Source organism: Trachemys scripta, chromosome 9 (assembly GCF_013100865.1).
Source record: "Trachemys scripta elegans isolate TJP31775 chromosome 9, CAS_Tse_1.0, whole genome shotgun sequence".
NCBI classification, from domain to species: domain Eukaryota; kingdom Metazoa; phylum Chordata; order Testudines; family Emydidae; genus Trachemys; species Trachemys scripta.
This window is the reverse complement of record NC_048306.1, coordinates 38,794,918-38,820,163: the sequence shown is the minus strand read 5'-3', so window position 1 is coordinate 38,820,163 and position 25,246 is coordinate 38,794,918. Positions and strand designations below refer to the sequence as shown.

General features: G+C 52.6%; 1 protein-coding gene across 2 annotated transcripts in view; it reads left to right on the top strand.

Annotated features, from left to right (window-relative positions):
- LOC117883366 (glycine receptor subunit alpha-4) overlaps positions 1-25,246 on the top strand; it is a 38,965-nt gene that overhangs the window by 5,599 nt on the left and 8,120 nt on the right. For both annotated transcript variants that reach the window (XM_034782625.1, XM_034782624.1), the window contains exons 2-8: positions 4,609-4,742; positions 5,509-5,576; positions 7,687-7,910; positions 10,165-10,247; positions 11,586-11,726; positions 12,215-12,429; positions 15,454-15,603. In XM_034782625.1, coding sequence (XP_034638516.1) covers positions 4,609-4,742; positions 5,509-5,576; positions 7,687-7,910; positions 10,165-10,247; positions 11,586-11,726; positions 12,215-12,429; positions 15,454-15,603 — 1,015 coding nt within the window. The remainder of the gene's footprint in view (positions 1-4,608; positions 4,743-5,508; positions 5,577-7,686; positions 7,911-10,164; positions 10,248-11,585; positions 11,727-12,214; positions 12,430-15,453; positions 15,604-25,246) is intronic.

Genomic DNA, 25,246 nt, shown 5'->3' with positions numbered 1-25,246 from the left:
AGTGCTTAATTTGTAATGAAAGAGGTGCTGGGGCTCAAGCAATTTTTTTACTTTCATAACTGACGCAGCACACCTAGAGGTGCCGGGGCTACGGACTGCCAAGCCCAGAGGTGCCGGGGCTATGAACTGCCAAACCCAGAGATGCCGGGGCTCAGCCCTGGCACAAATTAAGCACTGGATCACATCCCTGCCAAGGAACACAGTCCCCACATTGCCTCAGATCACAGTCCCAGCTTTGTCAGGCAGTTCCCAGCAATCCCTTCACCATCCAGTACAGCTACCCTGAACAGAGTGCATACAGGTAATTCCCAGTGATTATGGCCAGCTCCAGGGGGGACAGAATGCAGGTACTGTGGGGGTGAACCTTAATTCTTCATTTCCTAGTTCTCAAGAGTTTGCGTTTTGTAGAACTCAAAACAAAACCAAGACACCTCTGGGCAACCTGAACTCTGCATTAATGACGTGTCTGGTCAATGACTAACTGTGTGTCAGGGAGGGGAAGGCCCAGCGCTGGGATTTATAATGGAGGCTACGTCCTGTTGTAGTCAAAGACACCCATGCAATGATTTTAGTTCAAAGACTCAAGCCTGAGGCCAGTTTATTGACATACATACCAGTGCACTGGGGTGCAGTCCGAAGACTGACACCCCGAGGGCTGCTCGCAGGCGGGCTTTTATTTCGTCAAACCACAAACGAAGTACAAACAATGCGTCATGAGTTAAGAAACTGGGGTTGGGGTCAGCCCTGCCCCCAAACCACAAGTTAAGAAACTAGGGTTGGGGTCAGTCCCTCCCCAAACCGCGAGTTAAGAAGTTAGGGTCGGGGTCAGTTCCCCCGCCCCCCAATCTCCCCTAGGTACCTTCCTCATTTTTCCGAGAATTGGATGTTTATTTGGGTAGAGGGGCGCTTGGTGGTTTTCCCCAGGGGTGGTACTTGGCACCAGTTTGGGTACATTTCTCAAGACACATGTTATTTTCCGGGGTCTTTTGGTTAAAGATTGGGGGGGGTTTCATGGGACCCCTAAAGAGGATCTATGATTGGCTATTTTTGCAGATAGCTGGAATCACAGAGTGGGTCACAGATCACCCAAAGGAGAAGCTGCATGAGTCAAGAAACTGCATTTAGCTAAAGTTACCTATTGCTTCACACAAGTGGTTATTATATTTCATTAGTCATGAACATATTTCATTAGTGCTGCTGCTGGGGCTTTTTATTTTTATTCTTTCCCTCCTTGCCCCTCCCCCCCCCTCTGGACATGACCCTTGACCGAGTTTGGCAAAAAATTGTGTTGTTCAGTCTTGCTCAGGCTTAGGCCTGCACCCTGGCCTGCACTGCTTTGTGCAAGGGCAGCTAGCATAACAGATCTCTGTTTCAGGGTTTATTTAGGGGCCTTCAGATTCACAGCTCTGGCTATTAAAAAGAAGGCCCCCCTCCTCTATTTCCCCACAGTCCACAACTGGAGCAGAGCTAGGGGATGTGAGTCCTCGCTCAAGGAGACATGCTCATACACTAGCCCTCCTCGAGCTAGCACACTAAAAATAGAAGCATAGCCACTGTGGCAAGGGCAGCAGTGAGGGCAGCACGGACTAGCCGGGCCAAGTATGTACCCCAGGGTTCAGGCCAGTTTGTGCTCAGGGCAGCCTGCCCCTCCCACTACTCACTGCTGCCGGTACTGCCATGACTACATTACTATTTTAGCACGCTAGCACGATGAGTGCTAGCACAAGCTGAGGAATCACACCCCTAGCTCCTAGTGTAGACGTAGCCGGAGTGTCTAAGAACGGAGTTCCCGGTGCTGGGGTTCAGGACACCAGTGGAAGTTCAGAGCCTAAGTAGCCTTGAGGATCTGCCCCCCCCCCAGCTGCACCAGGAAGCAGGTGAGGAAGGAATGATACTTTACTGGCCTGGCCCATCACAGAAGAGGACATTCCCCAGGCAGGTGGGTGTGCAGCAGGATCTTGCAAGGCTGCCTGAAGGGGCAGGTAGATCGGCTGGGGAATCCCAGCTAAGGTTTAACCCTGGACATCAGCACCCCTGGAATGGGGAGGTGCTGTTATTTCCAAAGGGACAATCATTAGGAAAGGGAACTTGGGAAGAAAGGAGGAAGGAAGCAAACTCCCCACCCCCCATCCCCAGTGTATTCATATGTGGGCATGGCATCTTCATCCTTCCATTCACATCCACCCGGTCACCCACAGCCCACCACCGGAGCAGCTCCGCCAGCAGCCAGGCAGACTGAGCTGGTCTGTAACCCTCCTTCCTTCGCAGGGCAAACACACTGACAGCAGCAGCAGCAGAGCCGATCCCTCTAATCAGTGAGTTTACCAGCTGACAGCTGATTGACCGAGAACTAGACAGGAGGCGACACCTCTATCAATCACCCTCCTACCTCCTTGCACTCCTCAGCCCCTAGTCACTTTAAACCTTTGCTGCAAGTGGCTGGATACCGAGCCTCCCTTCCTTTGCTGCACCACTGGGGGAACTCACCTCTCCCTGCTCTGGTCCAGGCCCAGCAAAGAGTCCCCGCACCAGACCACTTCACTATCAGCAGGATTAGGAGGCATTTCACAGCCCCAGAGGAGTGAAAGGATCCACTGCACATGACTCCAGCAGAGCCAGTGTCACAGAACTGGGGTCCTGTTGGTGTCAAACTACATGGCCATTGGGAGAGGTGCTCACTTACTGCAGAAGGCATCAATGCCTACATAGATAGTGAGGCAGAAAGGCTTTACTAGCACTTAATGCTTTATTGTCAACCAGTCCATCCTCGTGCCCTGGGAGGCAGGTAAATATGGCAGAGATACTGGGCACATACTAATGGAAAAGCTGAGACATAGGGTGACATTGTGGCCCTGGTTGAAGTCAATGGGAGTTTTGCCATTGACTTAACTGGAGGCTGGATTTCACCCATAGAGAAAGGTTAAATCCTAGAATCAGACATATTGGGCTGGAAGAGACCAGGAGACGTCATCAAGTCCAGCCCCCTGCGCTAAGGCAGGACCAAGTAAACCTAGACCAGCCCTGACAGGAGTTTGTTTAATTTGTTCTTAAAATACTTCCAGTGCTGGGGATTGTACACCTTGGACACCTATCCCACTGCTTAACTATCCTTGCAGTCAGAAAGACTTTCCTAGAATCTAACCTAAACCTCCTGTGCTGCAGATTAAACCAGTTACTTCAGGTCCTACTTTCAGTAGACATGAACAATTGATCAACGGCCTCTTCAGAACAGCCCTTAACACATTTGAAGGCTGTTATCAAGTCTCCCCCCCCGGTCAGTCTTTTGTCAAGACAAAACGTGCCCAGTTTTTGTAATCTTTAGTCATAGGTCAGGTTTTCTGAATCTTTTGTCATTTTTATTGCTCTCCTTGGACTCTAATTTGTCAACACCTTTCCTAAAGCGTGATCCCCAGAACTGGACACAGTACTCGGGCTGAGGCCTCACCAGTGCCCGGGTCTCAGATATGATACTCCTGTTAATACACCCCAAAAGGACATTTGCCTTTTTCCTAACAGCATCACACTGTTGACTCCCATTCAATTTGTGATCCACCGTAATCCCCAGATCCTTTTTTAGCAGTATACCCACTAACCAGTTATTCCCCATGTTGTAGTTGTGCATTTGATTTTTCCTTCCTAAGTGCAGTACTCTGCACTTGTCTGTATCAATTTTCATTATGATAAGTCCAGACTCTAAATGATTTGCCTGAGATCAGAGAGTACATGTCAGAGCTAGGAGTAGATCTCCAGAGGCCTGGCTCCCAGTCTGGTGTTCAGGCCAGCATTATTACCGCAGTTGTGTGAGGCACTGTACAAACTCATAACAAAGAGACAGGCCCTGCCCTAAAGATCTCAGGCCAAGAGCCAACTCCAACTACTTACACGAGAGGCACAGAGCCAGAGCGCACAGAATGGGGTACTCACCCTGACACAAGATGACCACAAGCCCACGAGCATAGACCAGCAGGACCCTGGGCCCAAGCATAGGTAAGCAAGCTGATGCCACCAGTGGAAGGCATCTGTGCTGTGTGAAGTCAGGCAGGGCAGAGGCCCACAGCTTATTCTGTCCCTGCTGCAAAGCTTCTGCTTCACCTGGCACCGAGGGCTATATGCTGCAGTTGCTCTCCTCCAGGTCAGACACTCCTCACAGAGAGACACAGACGCTGTTATAGGTAAGAGGAGAAAGAACAGCTCCAGCAAAGAGCGAACGCCTCCCTGCCCAATGCAATTCCCCAGCTGCATGTGACTGTTCAGCACTGGTCACGTACAGTATTTCGAACACACCGCAAGGGGGAACAGCTGCTTGTTCAATTCATTGATATTTACCATACTCCCGCCCAATCCTGACATTCACAATAACCATGTTAGCAGGTTGTGAGCTTCCTCAAAGCAGTGCCTTGGCAATACCAGCCAGGATGGCAGCAAACTTCTTCAACCTGAAGCCCTGTATGTGCCAGGCAGGTCTCTGGCTCTAGGAGCTCCACCACAGCAGTGCCTTAAAGACTCCTGCTCCCCAGCCCTCCATACAGCACTGAGGCAGATGCTGAGGCATTCCTGGCCCAAGAGGAAGGATTCCAGCCTGCTAACCTCCATCCTTTCCCCCTTCAGGTTGGTTTCCGGGAAAGAGGAGATTAAATCCACTTCCACAGACTCTGGCCAGCCTATGTCACCCTCTGATTTCTTGGACAAGCTCATGGGGAAAACGTCAGGGTATGATGCCCGGATTCGACCTAACTTCAAAGGTAAATATGGCGCCCAAATAAGGCTTAAAAATCCCACAGCAACTGAAACCCAGAGTCTCTCAGACAGCGCTGACTAGAACCAGGGACAGTGTGAGCAAGTGATTTGGTGCAGGACCCATGCCAATGCCCCTCAACCCTGGCCTGTCTCCCCCTGCTATTCCAGCCTGGGAACCTGCTACAGCTCTGCCATTGCCCCTCCATTCTGACCTGCAGCCACCCACTATTCCAGTCCAGTTGTTATGATTACAGTATTGCCTGGAGCCCCATTGTGCTCGGGGCTGTACATACACACACATAGTGAGAGACAGCCACTGTCCCATAGACCTCACAATCTAGCAAATAGGACAAAGAGAGGGAGGGGAAGCATATGCCTCAAGAGGGAAGTAACCTGCCCAAGATCCCAATGGCAGAGTCGGGACCAGAACTGTGGGCTCCGGATTCCCAGCCCACTGCCCTTGCTTTTGTCTACAAGTTTTCAAGAGGTGAAGAACCAGCCAGATTTTTGTCCCCATGGCCTTTTCTCCATCCTCTGGAGAGACCCACAGATACAGTTTATAAGTGTAAATTAACATGGGGGGGTCTGGAATCCCCCATCCCCTTAGAGTGCATGTGTGTGCACAGGTGTACGGGGGTTATGTGTGTGTGTGTATGTGCAAGTGCCTGTGTGTTTATTGGGGTGAGTGACTGTTGGGGTGCAGAGGAGGAGCAATTCCCGTCAGACCAGCTGCTCTAAGGAGGGCTCACACCTCGTCTGGTTGTTTCTCAGGCCCGCCTGTCAATGTGACATGCAACATCTTCATCAACAGCTTCGGCTCTGTCACAGAAACCACCATGGTAAGATGTCACCATCTGTCCCACCTTCCTTCCTAGCCCCTTCCACTCCCCCAGAAGCCTGCGGAGGGGACAGCTGGGTGTGGCACCTCCCATCATGGGCTGGGAATTTGTCCCTCTTTGCTGTGCCTGCACCAGGTTCTTAGAATGGGCAAACTCCATGAGATCTGGGGTCAGCTCCAGCCCACCTGAAGGTTTGTTCAGCCCCACCTCTAGTGTTAACCCTGTAGCTATCATGGAGACCCATTGCCCATGGTACTGGGAGACTTATGGGGAAGTGGTGGGACCCTTGTGGGACAAGGGGCTAAGCGGTGGGGGGTCTTGGGGGAAGGCTGTGAGAATGGACTAGGAACTGCATTGTGGTGGGGAGAGGTGGATGGCAGGAACCTCGTGAGAAGCTGGAGCCTTCTGGGGGCCAGAGAGGAAAGAGATTAGTATTCGCTCCCTTCCACAGGCAAGTCTTGCTGTTCCCCAGGGATGTGCAAGGCCGCTCTGAGCTGGTTCCTGTAGGAGTGTTTCATCCCCGATGGGGTGGGGTAGCCCTCCCTGGCACAGTACATTCAGCCCCCCTGTGAGGAGCAGCGATGTCCAGCCAAGTACCCAAGCTGCCTTCCCCACCTGAGGTGGGCCCCTGAGGCTCACGGCTTTCTTAAGACACGCCAGGCAGCGGGGGCCAGAAGCCCTGTCCTTTGGCCAGACCCACTGTCAGTCTTGTAGATGAGATTGAACTGAAAGGCCATAGTCACTCCTGGCCATTGAGGACCCTAGGGCACCTTCTGCCAGCAGAGGAGATGAACCATATGCAGTGGGGCCAACCCCCAAGGTCCTACAACCGTGAGCCAGACCCCCCCAAAATCATGAGACTAAAAAACCCTCATGATGTTTGGGTCAGAGCTGATATTGTGATTTTTCCTTTGCTGAGCTCCCTCTCTTCACCTCAGTGTGTGCAACCATTAACGCTGCCAACTCCCCCTCCCCACCCCCCAGTTGCAGAGTTAAGCGAGTAGCAACCCATATGGAACTTGGAACAGTGTGAGGTGCAGCAGGCTGCACTGGGGTGGAAGAGAAAACTGTGCTGCTGGTCAGAACAAACAGATCTTTGCTTTAGGAGAGCTGAATGGGCACAGGAGAACTCTGGCATGTGACCCTGAGAGAAGAGGGCTGCAGGGGCTGAATTGAAGTCAGCGCTGCTGAAATTACAAAAAAAAAATAAATAATAATAATCATAGGAGTCCCAGGCTAAGCCTCAGGCAGGAGGGAGTGGATCATCTTACCCCATGGCTCGAGGCCTGCAATCTAAGTACAGTGCCCTCACAGAAATGGGGAGGACGGTTTTAGAGGTACAATTAGCACAGGAACTGTGACTTCTTTGCTGGCGGCGGGGGAGTGGTGAATTTACAGTAAGTGCCAACAACTGTGAAAGCAAGTACTATCAGAGGAAAAAGGCATTTCAGAGAAACGTATCTTTAAAAACTTTAGACAGTTTATATGCAGGCCTGGCTTACCCATCTTCCATAGGAAGACCCTGGCAGGTTTGAAACAACCCCAAATCCTCTCACAAGGCCTGTCTCTGGTCACAAACTCCTGGCCTGAACATGAGACACCGACCCCCTTCTGCAATCAGGGCTGTCCCTGTCTAGTTCCAAGTACTTTGTTTGCCAGGTCACTGGGTCTGCTCTTCCCAGCTACAAGAGGATTTGTTACCTACCTTATCTTCAGTAACTGGGGATTTGCATTAGTCACCCTGTTTGACGTTAGCTCCTGTAGGACACATCCATGAAGCCAGAAACACAGTCACTATAAACGTTCTAGATATTTCAATAGGGTTATTAAAAATCTGACTATTCCAGGAGTGCGATAGTACCTGTCACTGGCTGCTCCCTCTCACCCAACCCTTCCCAAGAACGCCTCTCCGCCGCTGAGCGGAGGAATGAGAGCGTTGCCTGCTTCCTGCAGCAGCTCCAATTGACTGCTCTTCCCCAGGAAGCTGGCCCTCTTTCTCCAGCCCCACTCATCACATTAGAGCCAAGTCCCTCGAGGCATGATGGGTGTTTGATAGTAGGGAATATTCTTCCTCCCCAGCTGGTTGTGATGGGTGGTCCTCTCCCCTTAGGATTACCGGGTAAACGTCTTCCTGCGCCAGCAGTGGAATGACCCCCGCCTGGCATACAGGGAGTACCCGGACGACTCGCTGGACCTGGACCCCTCCATGCTGGACTCCATCTGGAAGCCAGATTTGTTCTTTGCCAACGAGAAGGGGGCCAACTTCCATGAGGTCACCACCGACAACAAGCTGCTGCGCATCTTCAAGAACGGCAACGTGCTGTACAGCATCAGGTACCCACAGGGCAGGGAGAAACAGGGAGAGCTCCCTTGGGGGGGGGGGGGGGATGAAGAGAAGGCAGGAGAGGAGATTCTGCCTACCTAGGGGGAAAACAAGGCAGGGTCATCCCGGGAAAAAGGGATCAAGAACGAGTCTTAGGATCATAGACACATGGGGATAGAAGGGATCTCATCTAGGCCATCCCCTGTATTGAGGCAGGTCCAAATATACCTAGACCATCCCAGACAGGTGTTTGTCCCCTAACCTGGTCTGCAAAACACCTCCACTGATGAGGATTCCACAACCACCCTAGGTAACCTGTTCCAGTGCTTAATTACCCTGAGAGTTAAAAAGGTTTTCCCCAAGAGTCAACCTAAATCCCCCTTGCTGCAAACTCAGATGATTACTTCTTGTCCTACCTTCAGTGGACGTGAAGAACAATTAATCGCTGTCCTCTTCATAACAGCACTTAACATATCTGAACATTCATCAGGCCTTCTTTCCTCTGGCCTAAGAATGTTCAGTTCTTTCAACTTTTCCTCATAGGTCATATTTCCTAAACCCTTTATTGTTTTGTTGCTCTACCTGGACTCTCTGCAATTTGTCCACATTGTTCCTAAAGTGAGGTGCCCGAAACTGGACACAATACTCCAGCTGAGGCCCCACCAGTGCTGAGTAGAGCAGAATAATTACCTTCTATCTCTTAGGTAGGACATTCTTGTGAATATACCCCAGAACGACGACATTTGCCTTTTTCCTGCCAGCATCACATTGAATATGAGTTAATTTGTGATCCACTATAAACCCAGGATCCATTTTTGCAATACTATCCCCTAGCCAGTTAGTCCCCATTTTGTAGCTGTGTGTACATTTGATTTTTCTTTCTTAAGTACTTTGCACTTGTCTTTACTGAATTTCCTCTTGTAGATTTCAGACCAACTCTCCCATTTATCAAGGTAATTTTGAATTCTAACCCTGTCCTCCAAAGGTCTTGCTACCCCTCCCAGTTTGGTGTCATCCATAGATTTTATAAGTGTACTCTCCACTCCATCATCTAAGTCCTTAATGAAAATACTGAATAGTACCAGACCCAGGATGTACCTCTGGGGAACCTACCCCACCAGATATATCCTCCCAGTTTGACAGCAAGCCATTGATAACTATTACAAGTATGTTTTTTCAACCAGGTGTGCATCCACCTTTCACTGGGACCACATTTCCCCTCAACTCTTGATCCTCTGACTTGTGTAGAAGGGAGCACTCACCGCAGGTGCCCCTCGGCCTGGCTGGACATGGTGTAGCATCCTTTTCCTCTCCAGCATCCCCTGCCACTGGTCACTCTGGTCCTGTGGTGGTGCCTCATCTTACAACTTGGCCCTCCGGGAGAGTCACATTTCAGTTCTACCCCTTCCAAGATGACAAAGTCTCACAGATAATCCAGTATCTTTGCATCAGGCCCCCACCTCTCAGCCCTGTGGTCCTTGTATACTTCTCTCAGGACTTTAGATCATCCTTATCCTCTTACAGCTGGTAGGGGAACCCAGGCCCGTCCTCTGCACTGGGTTCCAGTCCAGGGACCCTTGGACAAGCAGCCAAGGTCTGCTCTGTCAGATGCCTTGCAGCTGCCTCCCTGGACTCCTTCCATTAGCCTTTCTTCAGGTCTTTTCCCCAGCCCCTTCCTTGGCTCTTGGTAACAAGCAGCATCTCCCAGGGCTTCTCCCCGGGGTCCAGTTCCCCTCTTTGTGTCAGGATCAGCTGCAGGAACTTGCTCCAATCCTACATCTGCCAGAGAGTAACTGCAAAGCTCTTTGCCTACAGCCCCTTCTGAGCCAGACTTCTCTTTATAGTCCCACCCAGCGCTTCTCCAACTGGGCCTTATCTTTAATTACACCAGGTGCATCCTCCAGATGCCGCTCAGGCCTACATTAACCCTTTCATCACCAGTGTGAGGTCACTACTGATTCGCACATGTCCCTCCCAGTGGTGAATAGCCTATTACTATTACCAGCTCAGGGAGTTACTCCTTTAGCTGGAGTGATACAGGCCCATGCTTGTAGTGCTGAAGTTTCCTGGTTCAAGGACCCCGGTGCGGGAGCCATTACACATAGAACTAACGAGAGGTTCTGCTCCTGCTGTTAACCATGGGCCAGCAGCACAGCTCTCCGACCCCACGAGTCCCAGGGCTGCTTTGGAAGACAAAGGGCGGGAAGGGCTATCCAAATGCAGCAGGCTCAGACAAACCTGCTCCATTCTTTCTGCTCCTCTCAGGCTGACGCTGATCCTCTCCTGCCCCATGGATCTCAAGAACTTCCCCATGGACATTCAGACATGCACCATGCAGCTGGAGAGCTGTGAGTACCCCCTGGGAATACAGGGCAGGGATAAGAATGTAAGGCAGGATTGAGGGCCATGTCCCACCATCTCTCCAGGTTGCTCCTGTGGTGGCTGCCTGCAGCAGCACTAGGGGAAGGACAATCAGCAGGCTGTGTCCAGCAGCTGTCTTTGTACATGCCTCCTGTGCTGGCCCCCTCCCGAGCTGGCTGCATGTAACCCCACTTCTCTTGCAGCCTGGGTTCCCTCGGCCCACACACACCTGCAGCCCCTGCTGCTGCTTGTGACTGAGGGGGCTGCTGGGTAACCGGGAGAGGAGGAAGGGGAGGGGTGCAATGGAGGGAGATGGAGAAAGGGGTGAATGGAGGTGAGGGGGAAGCAGGGGAGGAAAAGGTGGAAAGGAGGGGCGAATGGTGGCAGCAATGAGAAGATGAGCCAAGGAAGGCTCTGGGGACACAGCCGAGGGGGGCTGTGGGCATAGGAGGGAAAGGGGCACGATTAGTGAGCAGCTGAGAGACACCAAGTGGGGGAATTCTGACCCTGAGCGCTCCCTTCATTTTGGGGTCAGTGGCCCCCATTGTGGGACCGGGTGTCCTACACTGCAGGAGGGGGAGGGCAAGCGGGGAGAAAATAGGCCTAATACTGTATATGAGACCCTGGCAAGAGGATCATGGCTGCTAGAAAAACTCATCCATACTCTAGTTCCAGGAGAGAGAGAGAGAGTTCCTTATGCTATGCTTGGGGGAATGATTACAAGTGTGTGTGTGAATAGCCTGTATATCCCAGGTGTGCTCGTCAGTAGGTTTGCATGAGTATGAATTTCTGTGGAGGCATGCATCTCTATGGCATGATGTGCACACGTTTGTGTCTGTATTGCATGTGTGAGTCTCAGTGCATGCATGTCTGTGGTGTTTTGCACATGTGTATCTATTATGTGGCATGCATATCTGCACATTTGTGGCTATTCCCTTCCAAACAGGAGCACTTTCAAGTCCTTACGCCGCTCTAGTCCTAAAGCATGAATGCATGGACTCGCAGCGTGCATTGCAGGCAGCATTTCAACACGTCCAGCTATGCAGGGCAGGTCCCACCTCCAAAACTAGTGGCTCACAGGACAGGGCAGAATTCCAACTTGGGAAGTTCTCCACTGCACCACAGCCCTTCACAGCTCCTGGGCTAACCTCAGTGGGAATGCCCTGTGCCAGCACACGGAGCAGCCTCAAGTCTGCTTCTCCATCATCCTGTTTCTAGAGTTAGCCTGAGGGTTCAGAGAATTATCTCACAATTTTCACTCTCTCTCCCCTCGTTCCCTTGCTCCATCCACCCTCACTCTCTCTCGTGCTCTCTCTGTTTGCCAGTTGGCTACACCATGAATGACCTGATCTTTGAGTGGCTGGAAGAGCAAGAAGCTGTCCAAGTGGCAGAGGGCTTGACACTCCCACAGTTTATTCTGAGGGATGAAAAGGATTTGGGATATTGCACAAAGTATTACAACACAGGTAAGTGCGCACACACACACACACACACACACACACACACACACACCAATACAAGTCTGCCCTGACAGCATCACAGCACAGGTAAACGACCCCCCTAGACTGCCCTGCACATAACTCCACCCTGGGGTTTCTGCAAGCGATCAGAGCAGGAAGGTTGGTCCTGATCCTACCCCAGGAACAACAGTTTAGGCCTGGAAGTGCAGCTGGAGATTGTCGCCAATTGAAACAGCAGGGGAAACTGGGAGCTTATCTCCCTGAGTTATCACTTGCCAGGCCAGCAGGGCTAATGCCCCAACTCTTACAAAGAGTGCCAGGGGGCTGCCAATGGCCACACCTGGACAATGCCTTGGTTTTGTGTCGCCCCAGAATGCCAGTCCATGTGCCATGAGCTAGGGAGTTCTGACCAAGTCACCACAACCTCTCTTAGGGCTGCCCAGACCTAGGGACCATCCATGGCGCTGACCTGTCCTGTGTCTCTCTCCTTGCAGGAAAGTTCACCTGCATCGAGGTGAAGTTCCACCTAGAGAGACAAATGGGCTATTACCTGATCCAGATGTACATTCCCAGCCTGCTGATTGTCATCCTCTCCTGGGTCTCCTTTTGGATCAATATGGATGCTGCACCCGCCCGGGTAGGGCTGGGGATCACCACAGTGCTGACCATGACCACCCAGAGCGCGGGCTCCCGGGCCTCTCTGCCAAAGGTCAGTGGAAGGGGGTTACGGATCACATCAGCATTGCCTGTGCCATCATATCATCTATTCCTTGCTCCAACACCACTGCTCCTCCCACTCCTCCGGCTTCAGCCAGCTGTCGTGCAGGGAGATCTGGAGCAAAGCAGGCCCAGAGCAAGCTGTGGGAACCTCTTTGCTTCTATCCCAACTTCCTGAGCACATGCCATGTACCCCAGTACTCTCCCCACTCCCCCTACTGGATGGTAACTGTATGTCAGGTCCCAGACACAAGAGGTCTCAAATCTTGTGTGGGGCAGAACCCAGTGCAAGTACCAGTAACCAAGGGCCAGATCCTCAGCCTCAGTAGAGTGATGTAGCTCCACTGAAGTCAATGGAGCAACACTGATTTACATCAGCTGAGGAGTTTGCCCCTGTTCTCAGTGCGCCCCGGACCTGCTGAACCTACAGGCGCGGGCCCTGTGGAGAAAAGTCCCACCTTACCACTGCTGGGCCTCACTGGAGCTTTGCTTCCTCTCCTGTGCTGCAGCAAACTGTCTGTACGCCAGGATCACTCTCAGCCACGTTGTTAACTTCCCAGCAATGTGAATTTAGTAGCAATTGCAAGGATGGAAAAGCAGAACTACGCTGTAATTACAATCACTGCATTTGAAAATGGAACTGAGAAGCTCAAGCCTGGAATAGCTGGGGGCTGCAGGTCAGGCCTGAGGGGCATTGGCAGAGCAGTGTGGGGAGCCCAGACCCAGACTCGCAAGGGGCTGCATGTCAGGAAAGAGGGGCATTGGCAAAGTGGGTGTGGGGAGCCCAGGGCTGGAATAGCAGGGGGCTCTGCAGCTGAGGGTTGAGGTACTCTGGCAGAGCTGAGCACAAGAGAAGCTTGCTCCTCCCCAGCATGCACCATGCCTCACACCAGCCTGTTCTCTAAGTCCCCAGTTCACAAGCGATTTGCACTGTCTGGTGCAGTTGAAGGAGGTGTTTCAATTTTTACCTTTCTGCGGCCAGAAAAGATCCCTTTTGGCCAGACAGGCTCCTGTCAACATGTTCAGCCCATCTGCTCACCGGGACTATTTATAGTTTCCTAATTCAGAAGCAAAATGTTTCTTCCTGCTTCCTGCACATCTTGAGGATGATGCTAGGTTTTTTTCAGCTAATCCCATGCACAGAGAGCAAACAAATGATGCCGTTAGCCAGTAAGCACATGTTCCAAGAGTCCCACCCTAGATGTTGGTGATGTCCCTGTAACTGCAGGAGCTAGAGGAAGCCCAGCTGTAGCACCTGGAGTCTGGGAGGGGGAGTAAAGGATAGAGACACAGTCTTGGATGCTGACAGGGTAAACCTGGCCCTGAAGAGCTAAGCTGAAAGGGAACCGTCCTGTGCCTTTCTGTTCTGACTCCAGCAGAAACCACCGTCTTTTAAAGCAAACAAACATCCCCTGGCAGCATTTGCAACCCTGCTATTGACTCACTCGGAGTGAAAACAGTTCTAAACAACTGAATCTGACGTCCTTGAGCTCCAGTGTCCAAGCAGAGGGAAATGCACAGAGAGGTCAGTCAGCTCCAGAGGAGTTTTACAAGCCCTCCCACTTGTGCTATTAAGGGGTCAGGGAAGGAAAAGTCTTTGCTTAACTGTGGGCCAAAGATCTCAGCATGCCGGATGCACATTTGGTGCTAAGCTCAGTTGAAAACCTGGCTCCATTTTCTTCCAAAGCTGACAGAGTCCAGATTTTGTGGGGAATTTAAATGAGGTTTTCTAGTTTTTAGCAGGGGAAAGGGGATTGTACTAAGGGTTCTTCTTTCAGCTCAAACAGGGGCAAGAGCTAGTTATGAGTTATTCAGTATTCACATGACAGTAGAAGCCCCAACTCAGAGCAGGGCCCCATAATAGCAGGTGCTGTACAGACACATAGTAAGAGCCAGCCCCTGCCCCAGAGAGTGAATGAGTGGTGCATTGCATCAGAACACCAGCTTTTCAGCTCCACAGGCTGGAGGTTTTTGTTTCGATTACAAGTAAAGTGAGTTGGGATGTCTTGTCCTGCTGCCCATTGACACATCATAAAACTGCATGACTGGCAAGGGAGATTCAAGGCTGGAATAGCAGGGGGCTGCAGGTCAGGAGTGAGGGGCATTGGCAGAGCTGTGTGAGGAGTGGGGCAGGACTGGAAGAGAAACAGATTTCCAGACCAGGACAGAGGTGCCTTGGCAAAGCTAGCTCAGCTCCTGCCAGCCCCATGTACGAGCAACGATGGGACAAGCCCCTGAGTTTAATCAGCTCTTGAATCCGTTCTTCGTTCTTAAGAAAAGACTGACTCAGGCCACTGAGCCCCCCATGCTCCCAGGCATGAGCAGTGTCTGGGACTGGTATTGTCTACTGTGGCGTTGGTTAAGGGGCTCTCATTCAGTCAGCTCTCAGGAAGGGCCATGAAGCCGCCTGCCCTTGGGTTAGTCAAGGCTGAGGGGAACAAGATCTTCCTCCTCTCTTGCAGCACTCGGAAGAAGCACCATGCCGGGGAGGGCTGCTGGCCAAGCCAGCAGAGCTCCACGGCTGTTCTGCCCAGCGGCCCAGTGAAGCAGCGACAGCGACGATAGGAGACAAAAGCTGCTTTGGGTTAATAAAAGCAGGAGCTGGGAAGAGGCAGCACATGGGTGGAAAATGCATCAAGTACTGCATAATAGATTTTCTTCTTCCCCTCTTTTCATGGCCCCACATGGGGCCCGTCCCATCGTGGTGGCTCCAGGAGAGGATGGGAACAGGGCTGCTCTCCTTACTGCTTTAGCACAATCATCCCTGGGGTTGGAGATGAAGGGAATGAAAAGAGAGAGAGGTAGAGCGAGGGTCGGGGAGGGAGAAGTGTGGCTGAAAAAGGGAGGAGAGAGGGAGAAGTGAAAGGGGCTGAGCAGGCCCAAAGAGATTGTGAGAGGCTTCATCTAGCAGAGGGGTGTGGGAGGCCTGGGGCCAGAGGATGGCCATGTCCCCATGGGTTGGAGCAGCCCAGGCCCTGTGCTCTCTGACCAGACCCCTCTCCATGCCGGTTTGCAGGTCTCCTATGTGAAGGCCATTGACATCTGGATGGCCGTGTGCCTGCTCTTCGTCTTCGCCGCCCTGCTAGAATACGCGGCCGTCAACTTCGTCTCCCGCCAGCACAAGGAGTTCATGCGCCTGCGCAGGAGGCAGCGGCGCCAGAGGATGGTGAGTCCCCCCACCCCCTTCAGCACACACTGCACACTCAGCGTTACCATGGGGACTGGCTGGTGGGGATCTCCCTGGCTGGCCCTCCCAGGCCCCTACTCTGCACCCGACCACCCCCGGAGCCCTGAGCAGTTGTAGAGGCCTGCGTTGGGAGTTTAACTAGGCTCTCTCAGTTGTGTCCCAGTGCTTCTGCTCCAGGGAGCCCAAGGGACAGCCCTGCGAGATGCACCCAGCCTCGGGGCACCCGGGAAGCAAGTCTTACAAGACTCACCGACCTGCAATCCTGCTGCACAGCTACAGCCCGGCTGGGAATGGCCACTCGACTTGGGCAGATACAGTCACAAATTCCCAGCCAGTTTAGAATGACAGGGGCTGGGAGCAGGCAGTGCCTCCTTACGGGGTCATGGACCCCAGTAATAGCACAGAGCTGGGGGATACAGTGGCCTGCCAAGGGCCTGATGGCACCTTATTCTTTCCGCCTACGGCCCGTGGTCCCAGGCCTGGCTAGAGGGTTCTGTTATCTGGGAGCAGCTCTGGAAACCCATAGCCCCGAGACACCTGTAAAATATCCCCGAAGCATTCCTGCTGCCCTCAGTATGAGCCTCATGAGGCCCAGACCTGCTCCCACTCAAGCCAAGGAGAGATTTTCATTGCCGTGGCTGGGACCGGATCAGGCCCGAGATGGAGGAGGCCCTGAGGCGCAGTGCCGCCAGCTACTAGCTCAGTCACGCTGCCCATCCTGACCCCAGACTCAGTGTGTGGCAACAGAAGAGCTGGTAAATCCTCCTCTAGGGCCTAGAATGCCTGCCAGCAGGAGGCATCAATACACCGAGCAGAGAAAGGACTGTATGTGTGGTCCCCAGAGATCTCCACTTGGAGCCCCATCTGGGGCCAGCAGGCTGAGTGTGGGCACAGGGATTATTCCAGGGCAGCCACTTTCTTCCTACAGGAAATGCCATCACTCTCTGTGCTTTAAGGTGTGGGTGTGCTGGGGGGGTAGGGGGAGATGGCCCTCTGCCCCCCATCCCAGGGGCAGGGTTATCAGTATGTCGTCATGGCAACAGAGGATATGCTGCTGATCAACAGTCAGGGCATCAAACAGGCTCTAAATAAATAAAAGCAGCACCGCTGAGCTGCGCATTGGTTGCCTAGTGACCAAGCCCAGATAGATGGTGCTTGTTAATAGTGGAATTCTGATCTGAAGTGAAGGGCCTCTGCCTGCTCGCGCTAGAGGCTGGGGAGTGCCCATATGCCAGGCCCATATGCTGCCGCTCACGATCGGGCAAGTGACCCCGGCCAAGGCAGAAAACCAACCTCCCCAAGTCTCTGCACCAACTGGCTGTGGATTGCGGCAGCTAAGTGGGGCCTAAGCTCAGACACCAACCCTCACCTAGGCTCCTCTTCCTCCAGCAGAGCCAGCTGCCCGGGCCATGCTGCAATCTGCTCAGGTGGAGGTTGTGCCAACACCTCATCATCAGCGGGAGCCTCCCCGCTGCCTTCCAGGGGGCTCCAAGGCAGGGAGCAAAGGCAGATGGGCGACCCCTGGAAGAAGCAGAGCAGCCAGCAGACGAGACCTGATTTCCATGAGATTGGCAGGCCCAGGGAGCCAGCTCCAGGGCTGGCCCTTTGCAGCCTCCTATTCAATTTGTAATTAAGTTGTGCTTCTCACTTTCCAGTGTCCTCATTACATTCAGAGGGGCTGGGTGGGGGCCCTCCGGTGGATAATGTAACAACTGCAGATCCCGGTTATTCAGAAAGAAAAGCTCAATGTAGCCTGGTGAATAAGGGGCCTGATTCTTCCCTGCCTCTCACCAAAAGGGGAGTGTGTGACAGCCCTCTGGCCCATGTGTGAACGCACTACCCAAGCTGCAGGGAAGAATCAGGCCTGCAGAGCCTGACTGCAGGCCGTCAGTCCCACTCCCTCATTCCATCCTGCAAGCGGACACGTGTCCGCATCTTCTGTTGCAGTTAATGTGAGATCAGGGTGCTCAGCACCTGCCAGAATCAGACCCTCAGTCTGGACATGTTCCTGGCACATCTGTATTGCGTGTGGGCACAGTGCTGCTGTCCGACCTCTCCAGACACCCATGCTAGGGGCGCAGTGCTGCCAGAGATATATACCTCCATAACCTGCCACGTCACTCTCCCCAGCACTGCATCACCAGGTGGGCACCCTTCACCCGTGCCCATTATACCCCCCCCTTTTTTCCCTGGCACTAAGGCCTTTGCTCAAAGCTTCTGTGCACATGTGCTGGCTGGTGGAGCCACCAATCATCCACTGTCCTGTTTTTGTTTGGTCTGCACTATTGGATTCCAAAAGGGCCTGACCAGCCAGACGCCCAGCCTGGAGTCCTTGCAGCAGCTGAATGGCCTGCGCAGCCACGAGCCCACGTACGGAACGCTCTCTCAGTTCTGCAGCTCCAGCTCCAGCTCCAGGGTAAAAGCAAACCAACCACCCCACACTGTGAGAAACCTCCCTGGCTCGGCCCATTCTGTCCCCTTCTTCTATGTTAACCTCCCCCAACCCCACCAAGCTCATGCCTGCACCCTCACCCACGAAAAAATGGGGTAGTCCTTTCCACTGGGGATAGCTGCATCTGTGGCCTGGCCTGGCAGCGCAGCAAAGTTATCCTGCAGGGATGCTCAAAGGCTAGGAAGATGAGAGCCACAAAAATACATGGCGTAGGGGTGGGGTTCAGATTTAAAGGGAGTGAAACAGTCTCACTGTCCAGGACAGGGGTACATAGTGACTAGGACACAGTAGGAATTTCTGGGTTCCAATCCCAGCTCTGTCACTGTGTGACCTGGGGCAAAGCATTCTGCCATTATGTGCCTCAGTTTTCCCCTCTGTAAAATACGGGTAATGCTAAGTACCTTGGGTAGGGGGTGACTGATATATAGAAGACGAGTTGCTGATCATGAGAGCGATACGATTTCTATGAAACAACACCATCACATTCTTTGACTTGCACCTTCTCCAAAGCATTTTTGTGAACATCCCTCAGAGGGACTAAGACGTGAAGATTCTTGCCTGAAGCCCCACAGAGAAACAATGGCAGAGCCGGGTCAAAAACTCAAGCATTCTGACCCCCAATCCTGTGTCTAGTTGTCTCCCCCTCTTCCTTTTGAGGCTTCTACTCCACATCTCTCCTCAGAAGGCCAATCTCCTGTCCTGCGTGCCAGTCACTGCTTCTTACGGATTCCCCATGGGCAGACAAAGCAGCTCTCTAGGGACCCAGTCAGTGCAGGGGTGGGCAAACTATGGCCCATGGGCCACATCCCATCAGACCATTTAATGCGGCCCTCAGCTCCAGCCGGGAAGTGGGGTCGGGGGCTTGCTCCACTCTGCTCGGCTTCCAGGAAGCAGCCGGCATGAACCACCTCCGGTTCCTACGTTATACACGGAGGTGTGGCCAGGTGGCTCTGCACGTTGCCCCGTCCACAGGCGCTGCCCCTGTAGCTCCCATTAGCCACGGTTCCTGACCAAAGGGAGCTGCAGGGGTGGTGCCTGCAGATGGGGCAGCATGCAAAGCCGCCTGGCCACGCCTCTGAGTTGGAGGGAGGACATGCCTCCGGGAGCTGGTTGCACCCCTGTGCCCCCGCCCCCCGCACTCCAATCCCCTGCCACAGCCCTGATCCCCATCCCACCCTCTGAACCCCTCGATCCCAGCCCAGAGCCTCCTCTTGTACCCCAAGCCCCTCATCCCCAGCCCCGCCCCAGAGCCCGCACCACCAGCCAGAGCCCTCCCCCTCCCGTGTCCCAACCCCCTGCCCCATCCCTGATCCCCCTCTCACCCTCCAAACCCCTCGGTACCAACTCAGAGCACCCTCCTGCCCCTCATCCCCGGCTCCACACCAGAGCCTGCACCCCCAGCCGGAGCCCTCACACCTCTCCTGCATACCCCAACCCCCTGCCCCAGCCCTGATCCCCCTCCCGCCCTCCGAACCCCTTGGTTCCAGCCTGGAGCCCCCTCCTGCATCCCAAACCCCTCATCCCCAACCCCATCGCAGAGCCCTCACCCTGCCTCCCCCACACCCTAACCCAGAGCCTCCCCTCTGCACCCTGAACTCCTCATTTCTGGCCCCACCCCAGATCCCACACCCCCAGCCAGAGCCCTCACCCCTTATCGTACTCCTACCCCCAATTTCATGAGCATTCATGGCCTGCCATACAATTTCCATACCCTGATGTGGCCCTCAGGCCCAAAAGTTTGCCCACCCCTGAGTCAGAGCCTTCTTACCAGTGATCCTGGGAATTTCTTCCAAACGCACTCCCAGGAGTGGGCAGCAGCTCCCCTGAGCCTTCGCACCTGAGGAGAGTGACCACAGCTGGACAGTCCAGTGCACTGAGAGAGAGGTGGCGTAAGAAGGCCTTGGAGAACCCCTGGGCAGAAACATTCTGTTTGGTCATAAAAATACAAAGTCCAGCACAGTGAGGACATGCATATGGGGTTCAGAAAGGTGCAACAGGTGAAGTCAGGTGGGGCAGGTGAGTGCAGGGAAAGCAAACAGTACTCTAACCTGAAGGCTAAATTCAGTGAGAACAACAGAGATTGGCGCAGGTCAGAGTGGTGAGGGTGGGAACAGGACTAATAAACTCAGTGCAGGTCCAAGTGGTGAGGGTGTATTTGGATGTGCACTCAGGACTGTCACACTCGGGGCAGTTCAGAGCAGTGAGGGTGTATTTGGGTGTGCAATCAGGACTGTCACTCGGGGCAGGTCAAAGCAGTGAGAGTGTATTTGGGTGTACAATCAGGACTATCACACTCAGGGCAGCTCAGAGCGGGGAGAGTGTATTGGGGTGTGCAATCAGGACTGTCACACTCAAAGCAGGTCAGAGCAGTGAGGGTATATTTGGGTGTACAATCAGGACTGTCACAATTGGGGCAAGTTCAAGCGGTGAGGGTGTAGTTGGGTGTGCACTCAGGATTGTCACACAGTACAGGTCAGAGCAGAAAGTGTATTTGGGTGTGCAATCAGGATTGTCACACTCGGGGCAGGTCAGAATGGCTTCCTGTATTTTTGTTAGTGCTGCTCTTGGACTCCCCAACATCCTCAAAGGAACCTTCTAAAGAGTTTCACTATCAGGCAGAATGAAATGTCCATGTTTGCTACTGACAACAAAGCACTGTAACCCTGCATGCCTCCTCCCCTGCTGCTCTCCCTTTGTGATCTCTCCCAGCCTCCCTATGCATCCTGTTGCAGACCCCCAGCAATCCCAGAAAGCCCAGCTGGCTTACCAGTCATCCGTGCACACCTCCAAGCTGCTTCAGCCCCACTCATCTCCCTCGGCACAGCCAGCTTTCTGTACCACCTCCCTACTCTGAATACACAGCTCCATAATTCAAAAGGGATAATAGAAGCCAACTTAGATTGGATGTTCCTGGTTTCCCTTCTGCATAGTTACTCACCGGCATATTTTGTGCGGTCGGAGCGTATGCAATCCTTCCAATTAAAGATCCATTAAAGACAAGAGGAGACATTCTGCTCTGTCTCCCTACTGTAAATCTGGGACAAACCTACTGAATCCAGTGATTTACACCAGCCTCGCAGAGAGTAGAACTGGGCCCAGCTGCCTGCTCCAAGGAGTTTACATCGTAAGGGCCCATCTGTGCTGCAGATTGGCAGCAGTACAGTGCCGTTACTGGATCCCCTGACACAGTTGTGTCTGGAGTGCAGTCGGGGCCCTAACTGAAGCTGTTTAAAGCACAGCTCCATTCTGAACAGGGTTTGTGCAGAACTGACACCTTCTTACTCAGCAGATCTCAGCCCCGGGGCTGTAGGAGAGCCAGAGCTGCTAACAGAGCCACTATCATAAGTGTGTGCTGAGTTTTACTGCTGTTAACGCTGCAGAGTCTGCAGAGCTAAGGCCTGCCTGTGCTGGCAGGGAGTCCTGATTTCAGACTTTGGTGGCCAGGCACCAGCGTGGTTGCAGTGGTACAAACCCCAAGTGTAGACAGAGTAAAGTGCTGTCAGCTCCCATTTTCCCCGAGTGCATCTTAACCCGGCTTCCAGTGCCACTGGTGCTAGCAGCAGCTTTACCTGGCTACCCTAGGGGTTTGCACTGGGGAGGTTATGCTTGTGGCCAGGAATCAATGGCTGGAACTGGGGCAAACCCCCAAGTGTAGACAAAACTGGAGACAGAGAGATGAGGAGACTGTTCCTTCTTGTACCTTGTTGATGGGAATGTGTCCTACATTCCAGTGACAAGGCCAGTCTGTGGCAGATGGGCAAACCCATTGCAAAGGGCAGGGGCAGGGGATTGCATACATCTCACCAAGGACCTAATCTGAAGAGAGTGGGACTGCACAGGTGTAACAGACAAAGTCTTGCTGGCTCATGGGACACACTAGACTACAATGCCTTTTGCACAGAGCCACTTGTTAGAGTGGAACCTTTGCTGAAGCCAGAAAGAAATGATTGCTTTTTGCACAGCCCTCCAGCCAAAGGCAGCCACCTACTTTTCCCCGTGGCAGTCCATGGATGGGGATTGGCACAAAGGTGGCATTATGTTGCTTTTAACAGCAGTGCTGTCAGGAGGAGACCTCGTAACAGGACCCCTGGCTTAAAGTCACCTTTGCCCGCCCTCCCACAGGGCTGAGAGTTCTGTGGAGTGCTTCCTGGAGATGCAACACAGAACCTCAGCCTGTATTTCTAGCCCTTATGGCCGGGAAGAAAACCTTCCAGATGCAAATGGAACCAGTGCAGCAGTCTGCAGACCGCCTGAAAGAATAAATCTCTGAGGGGTGAACTGCCGCTTTCCTCTCAAGGGGGCGTTCAATTTAAAATCTGACACATGGTGCTAATTTCAACATAGTTCCACTGCGGATTGTTTTAACACCCAGCTAGAGTGCCTATCCCAGAAACCCAGACTACCTCCTCGACTCGCTGCCTGCTGCCAGCTTGTTATGCAGCTGCCATACAAAGTTCTGCAGCACGTTGGACATGTACAATTCCAGGGCAGCATAAAAGAAACAGAAGGTCATATCAGATTAAATAACCGAGAGGACTCCCTAGTGATTATTCATGTCCAGGTGAATCTAACCCTCGCTCTAGTACTATACCTGGAACTGCCACCAAATCTCTAGTTGGCCGTGACCAGAGAGCAAGTGTGAAAAATCAGGACAGGGTAGGGGGTTATAGGCACCCATAGAAGACAAAGCCTCAAATATCGGGACTGTCCCTATAAAATCGGGACATCTGGTCACCCTAGCACCAGAGTGCCACAGAACGGAAGGACCTGGCTGCAAAATGTAGCTCAAGCTTGCTGCCCACACAGGGCTTTACTTGAGAGCTGCTCCCTCTTCTGGATGAAACTGGCAAAGCAGGATTTCGGCCTGGGAGGGAATTCCATTCTGAATGTCAAGTTTAACATCTCTTGATTTCAGTCTCTCTTTCACACAGCCAGCCCACCCTCCTGTCCAGCGACAGAGCCTTGTCTAGGGATTTTCCCCGATTCCAGCCACCAGCATAGCTGCACCAGTACAAACCCCACGCAGAGAGAGTTTGGCTGATCAGCCACAGTTTGCGTCAGTGCAGCTCACCTGGCTGTCAGGCAGCTCCCCGGGTGCAAAGAGGAGGTTTGCTTACCTACACTAGACATTTGCTCTATTGCAGCTGCATCGTGGTTGCTATTAATGGCAGCTCTTGGGACACAGCCTCCGCCTAGGCAAGGCCTAATTTAACTGCAGGTCAGGGTTCAGCCTTGGGGTTTGGTGATCCTCTTCCCAAAAGCACCAAACTCCTCCAGCCAACAGAGGTGAGTCAAACCGCATCTATTTCTGCAGTGTAAGAAAAAGCTGAGGTCATCATTCCAGCTCCTAAAGGAGCAGTGAAGGGCACAACACTTTGTCTGGCTTGGCAGTTCACCTTTAGCAACCCTGCTGTGTGCGCCATTCTTCCAAGAGCTCTCTCTGCTTTCCTGGATTTTGCAGCTAGCGGTAAATCTAAAGAAAGGGCTAAATAAATCTCTGCAACGAAAGAAAACTAATATCAATAATTTACCATCTCCCTGTTTTCCCCCCTGGGAGAGACTTGCTTAGTAGGCAGGTTACCTGTTAAAGAGCCAAGTCAGTGCTCCCTCTGCATGAGAGCCCCCCAAGCTGGCTGCTCTCCACCCCAGAAACTAAAATAGGGGAGGAGTTTGGTCCCTGCTCACTCATGCAATGAGATGAGCGGGTCTGTGCTGAGGACCCTTGTGAAAGTGAGAAATAAGCACAATGATGATGATGGATAATCATGCTTTACCATTTCTGTAGCCTTTCACCCGAGGATCTGACAGCCCCTTTTTCATGCTTGTCTGTAGGAGACCCCCAATTGAGATCAGAACCCCACTGTATCAGCCATTCTACACAGAAAGGGACAGTCTTAGCCCTGAAGAGCTTACAACCTAAATAGACGAGACAGTGGGTAGGAGAAAGGGTTACAACATACAAACAGAAGCTTGGGGAGTGAGGTACAGACATCAAATGACTTGTCCAAGGTCTGTAGCGGAGCCACATGTTGATCCCAAATCACCCGAGTTCCAGCCCCATAGTTTAGCCTCAAGATCATATTTCTTTCCAAATTAATCGCTGCTATAGTTGGGAGCAAGTCCATTGAAGGGCCGCTGGATCCTGTTGATGCCAGGGCTAAATTTGGCCCACTAAATATTGGAACTCCTCGTTAAGGTAGGTAAGGGATGACTATGGCTCATTTGACCGATTACTGAAATGCAGCCATTTCTAGAGTCAAAAGTGGGGGGGGTCGATGTAAGATATGCAACTTCAGCTACGGGAATAGCGTAGCTGAAGTCGACATATCTTATTTCGACTTACCTCGGGTCCTCATGGCACGAGATCGACGGCCGTGGCTCCCCCGTTGACTCCGCTACCACCGCTCGCCCTGGTGGAGTTCCGGAGTCAATGGGAGCGTGTTCGGGGATCGATTTATCGCGTCTAGTCAAGATGCGATATATCGATCCCTGATAGATTGATTACTACCCGCTGATTTGGCAGGTAGTCTGGATGTACCCTAAGGAGTGAAAAGAACTTTCTGTCTCAAAGAAAACCACAGTCCATATGGATCGAGTGAGGCTACAGAGCCCCCTTCTGGGCGTCTTGACAAAGACACCAGGGCCAGAATAATCCACTGTGGGAATATGGGTGACAGTCAATTTACGGTGATGCTGGATGAAAGAGTCACCATCCAGCACAGGTGGTTCAGGCCTCCGAGTTTATCTAGGTAAGGTGACCCCAGGGAAGCTATGCAAAGGTTTCCCCATTGGATCTGTATCACTGTGTGTGTGTTTCTATAAGTACCCCACACTGACAGGCATGCTAAAGCCTTCCCCATGGAGTGAGCCAGACGCAGCACTGCTCTATGGGATGATAATGCAGTGTAAGTAGACAGGGTTAGAAACAGCAGCTCAGAGCTCACCTACCATGCCCTGGCAGCCTGGGCATCAATTCTGAGCACTGCCTGCAATCCTATTATAATATGGCTGCTTATGTCTGTAAGTCTTGTTCTATAGACACACAACAATGGGTGTAGTTCACTACATGTCCTCACAATGTATAGATATGTTTCAGAGTAGCAGCCATGTTAGTCTGTATCCGCAAAAAGAACAGGAGTACTTGTGGCACCTTAGAGACTAACAAATTTA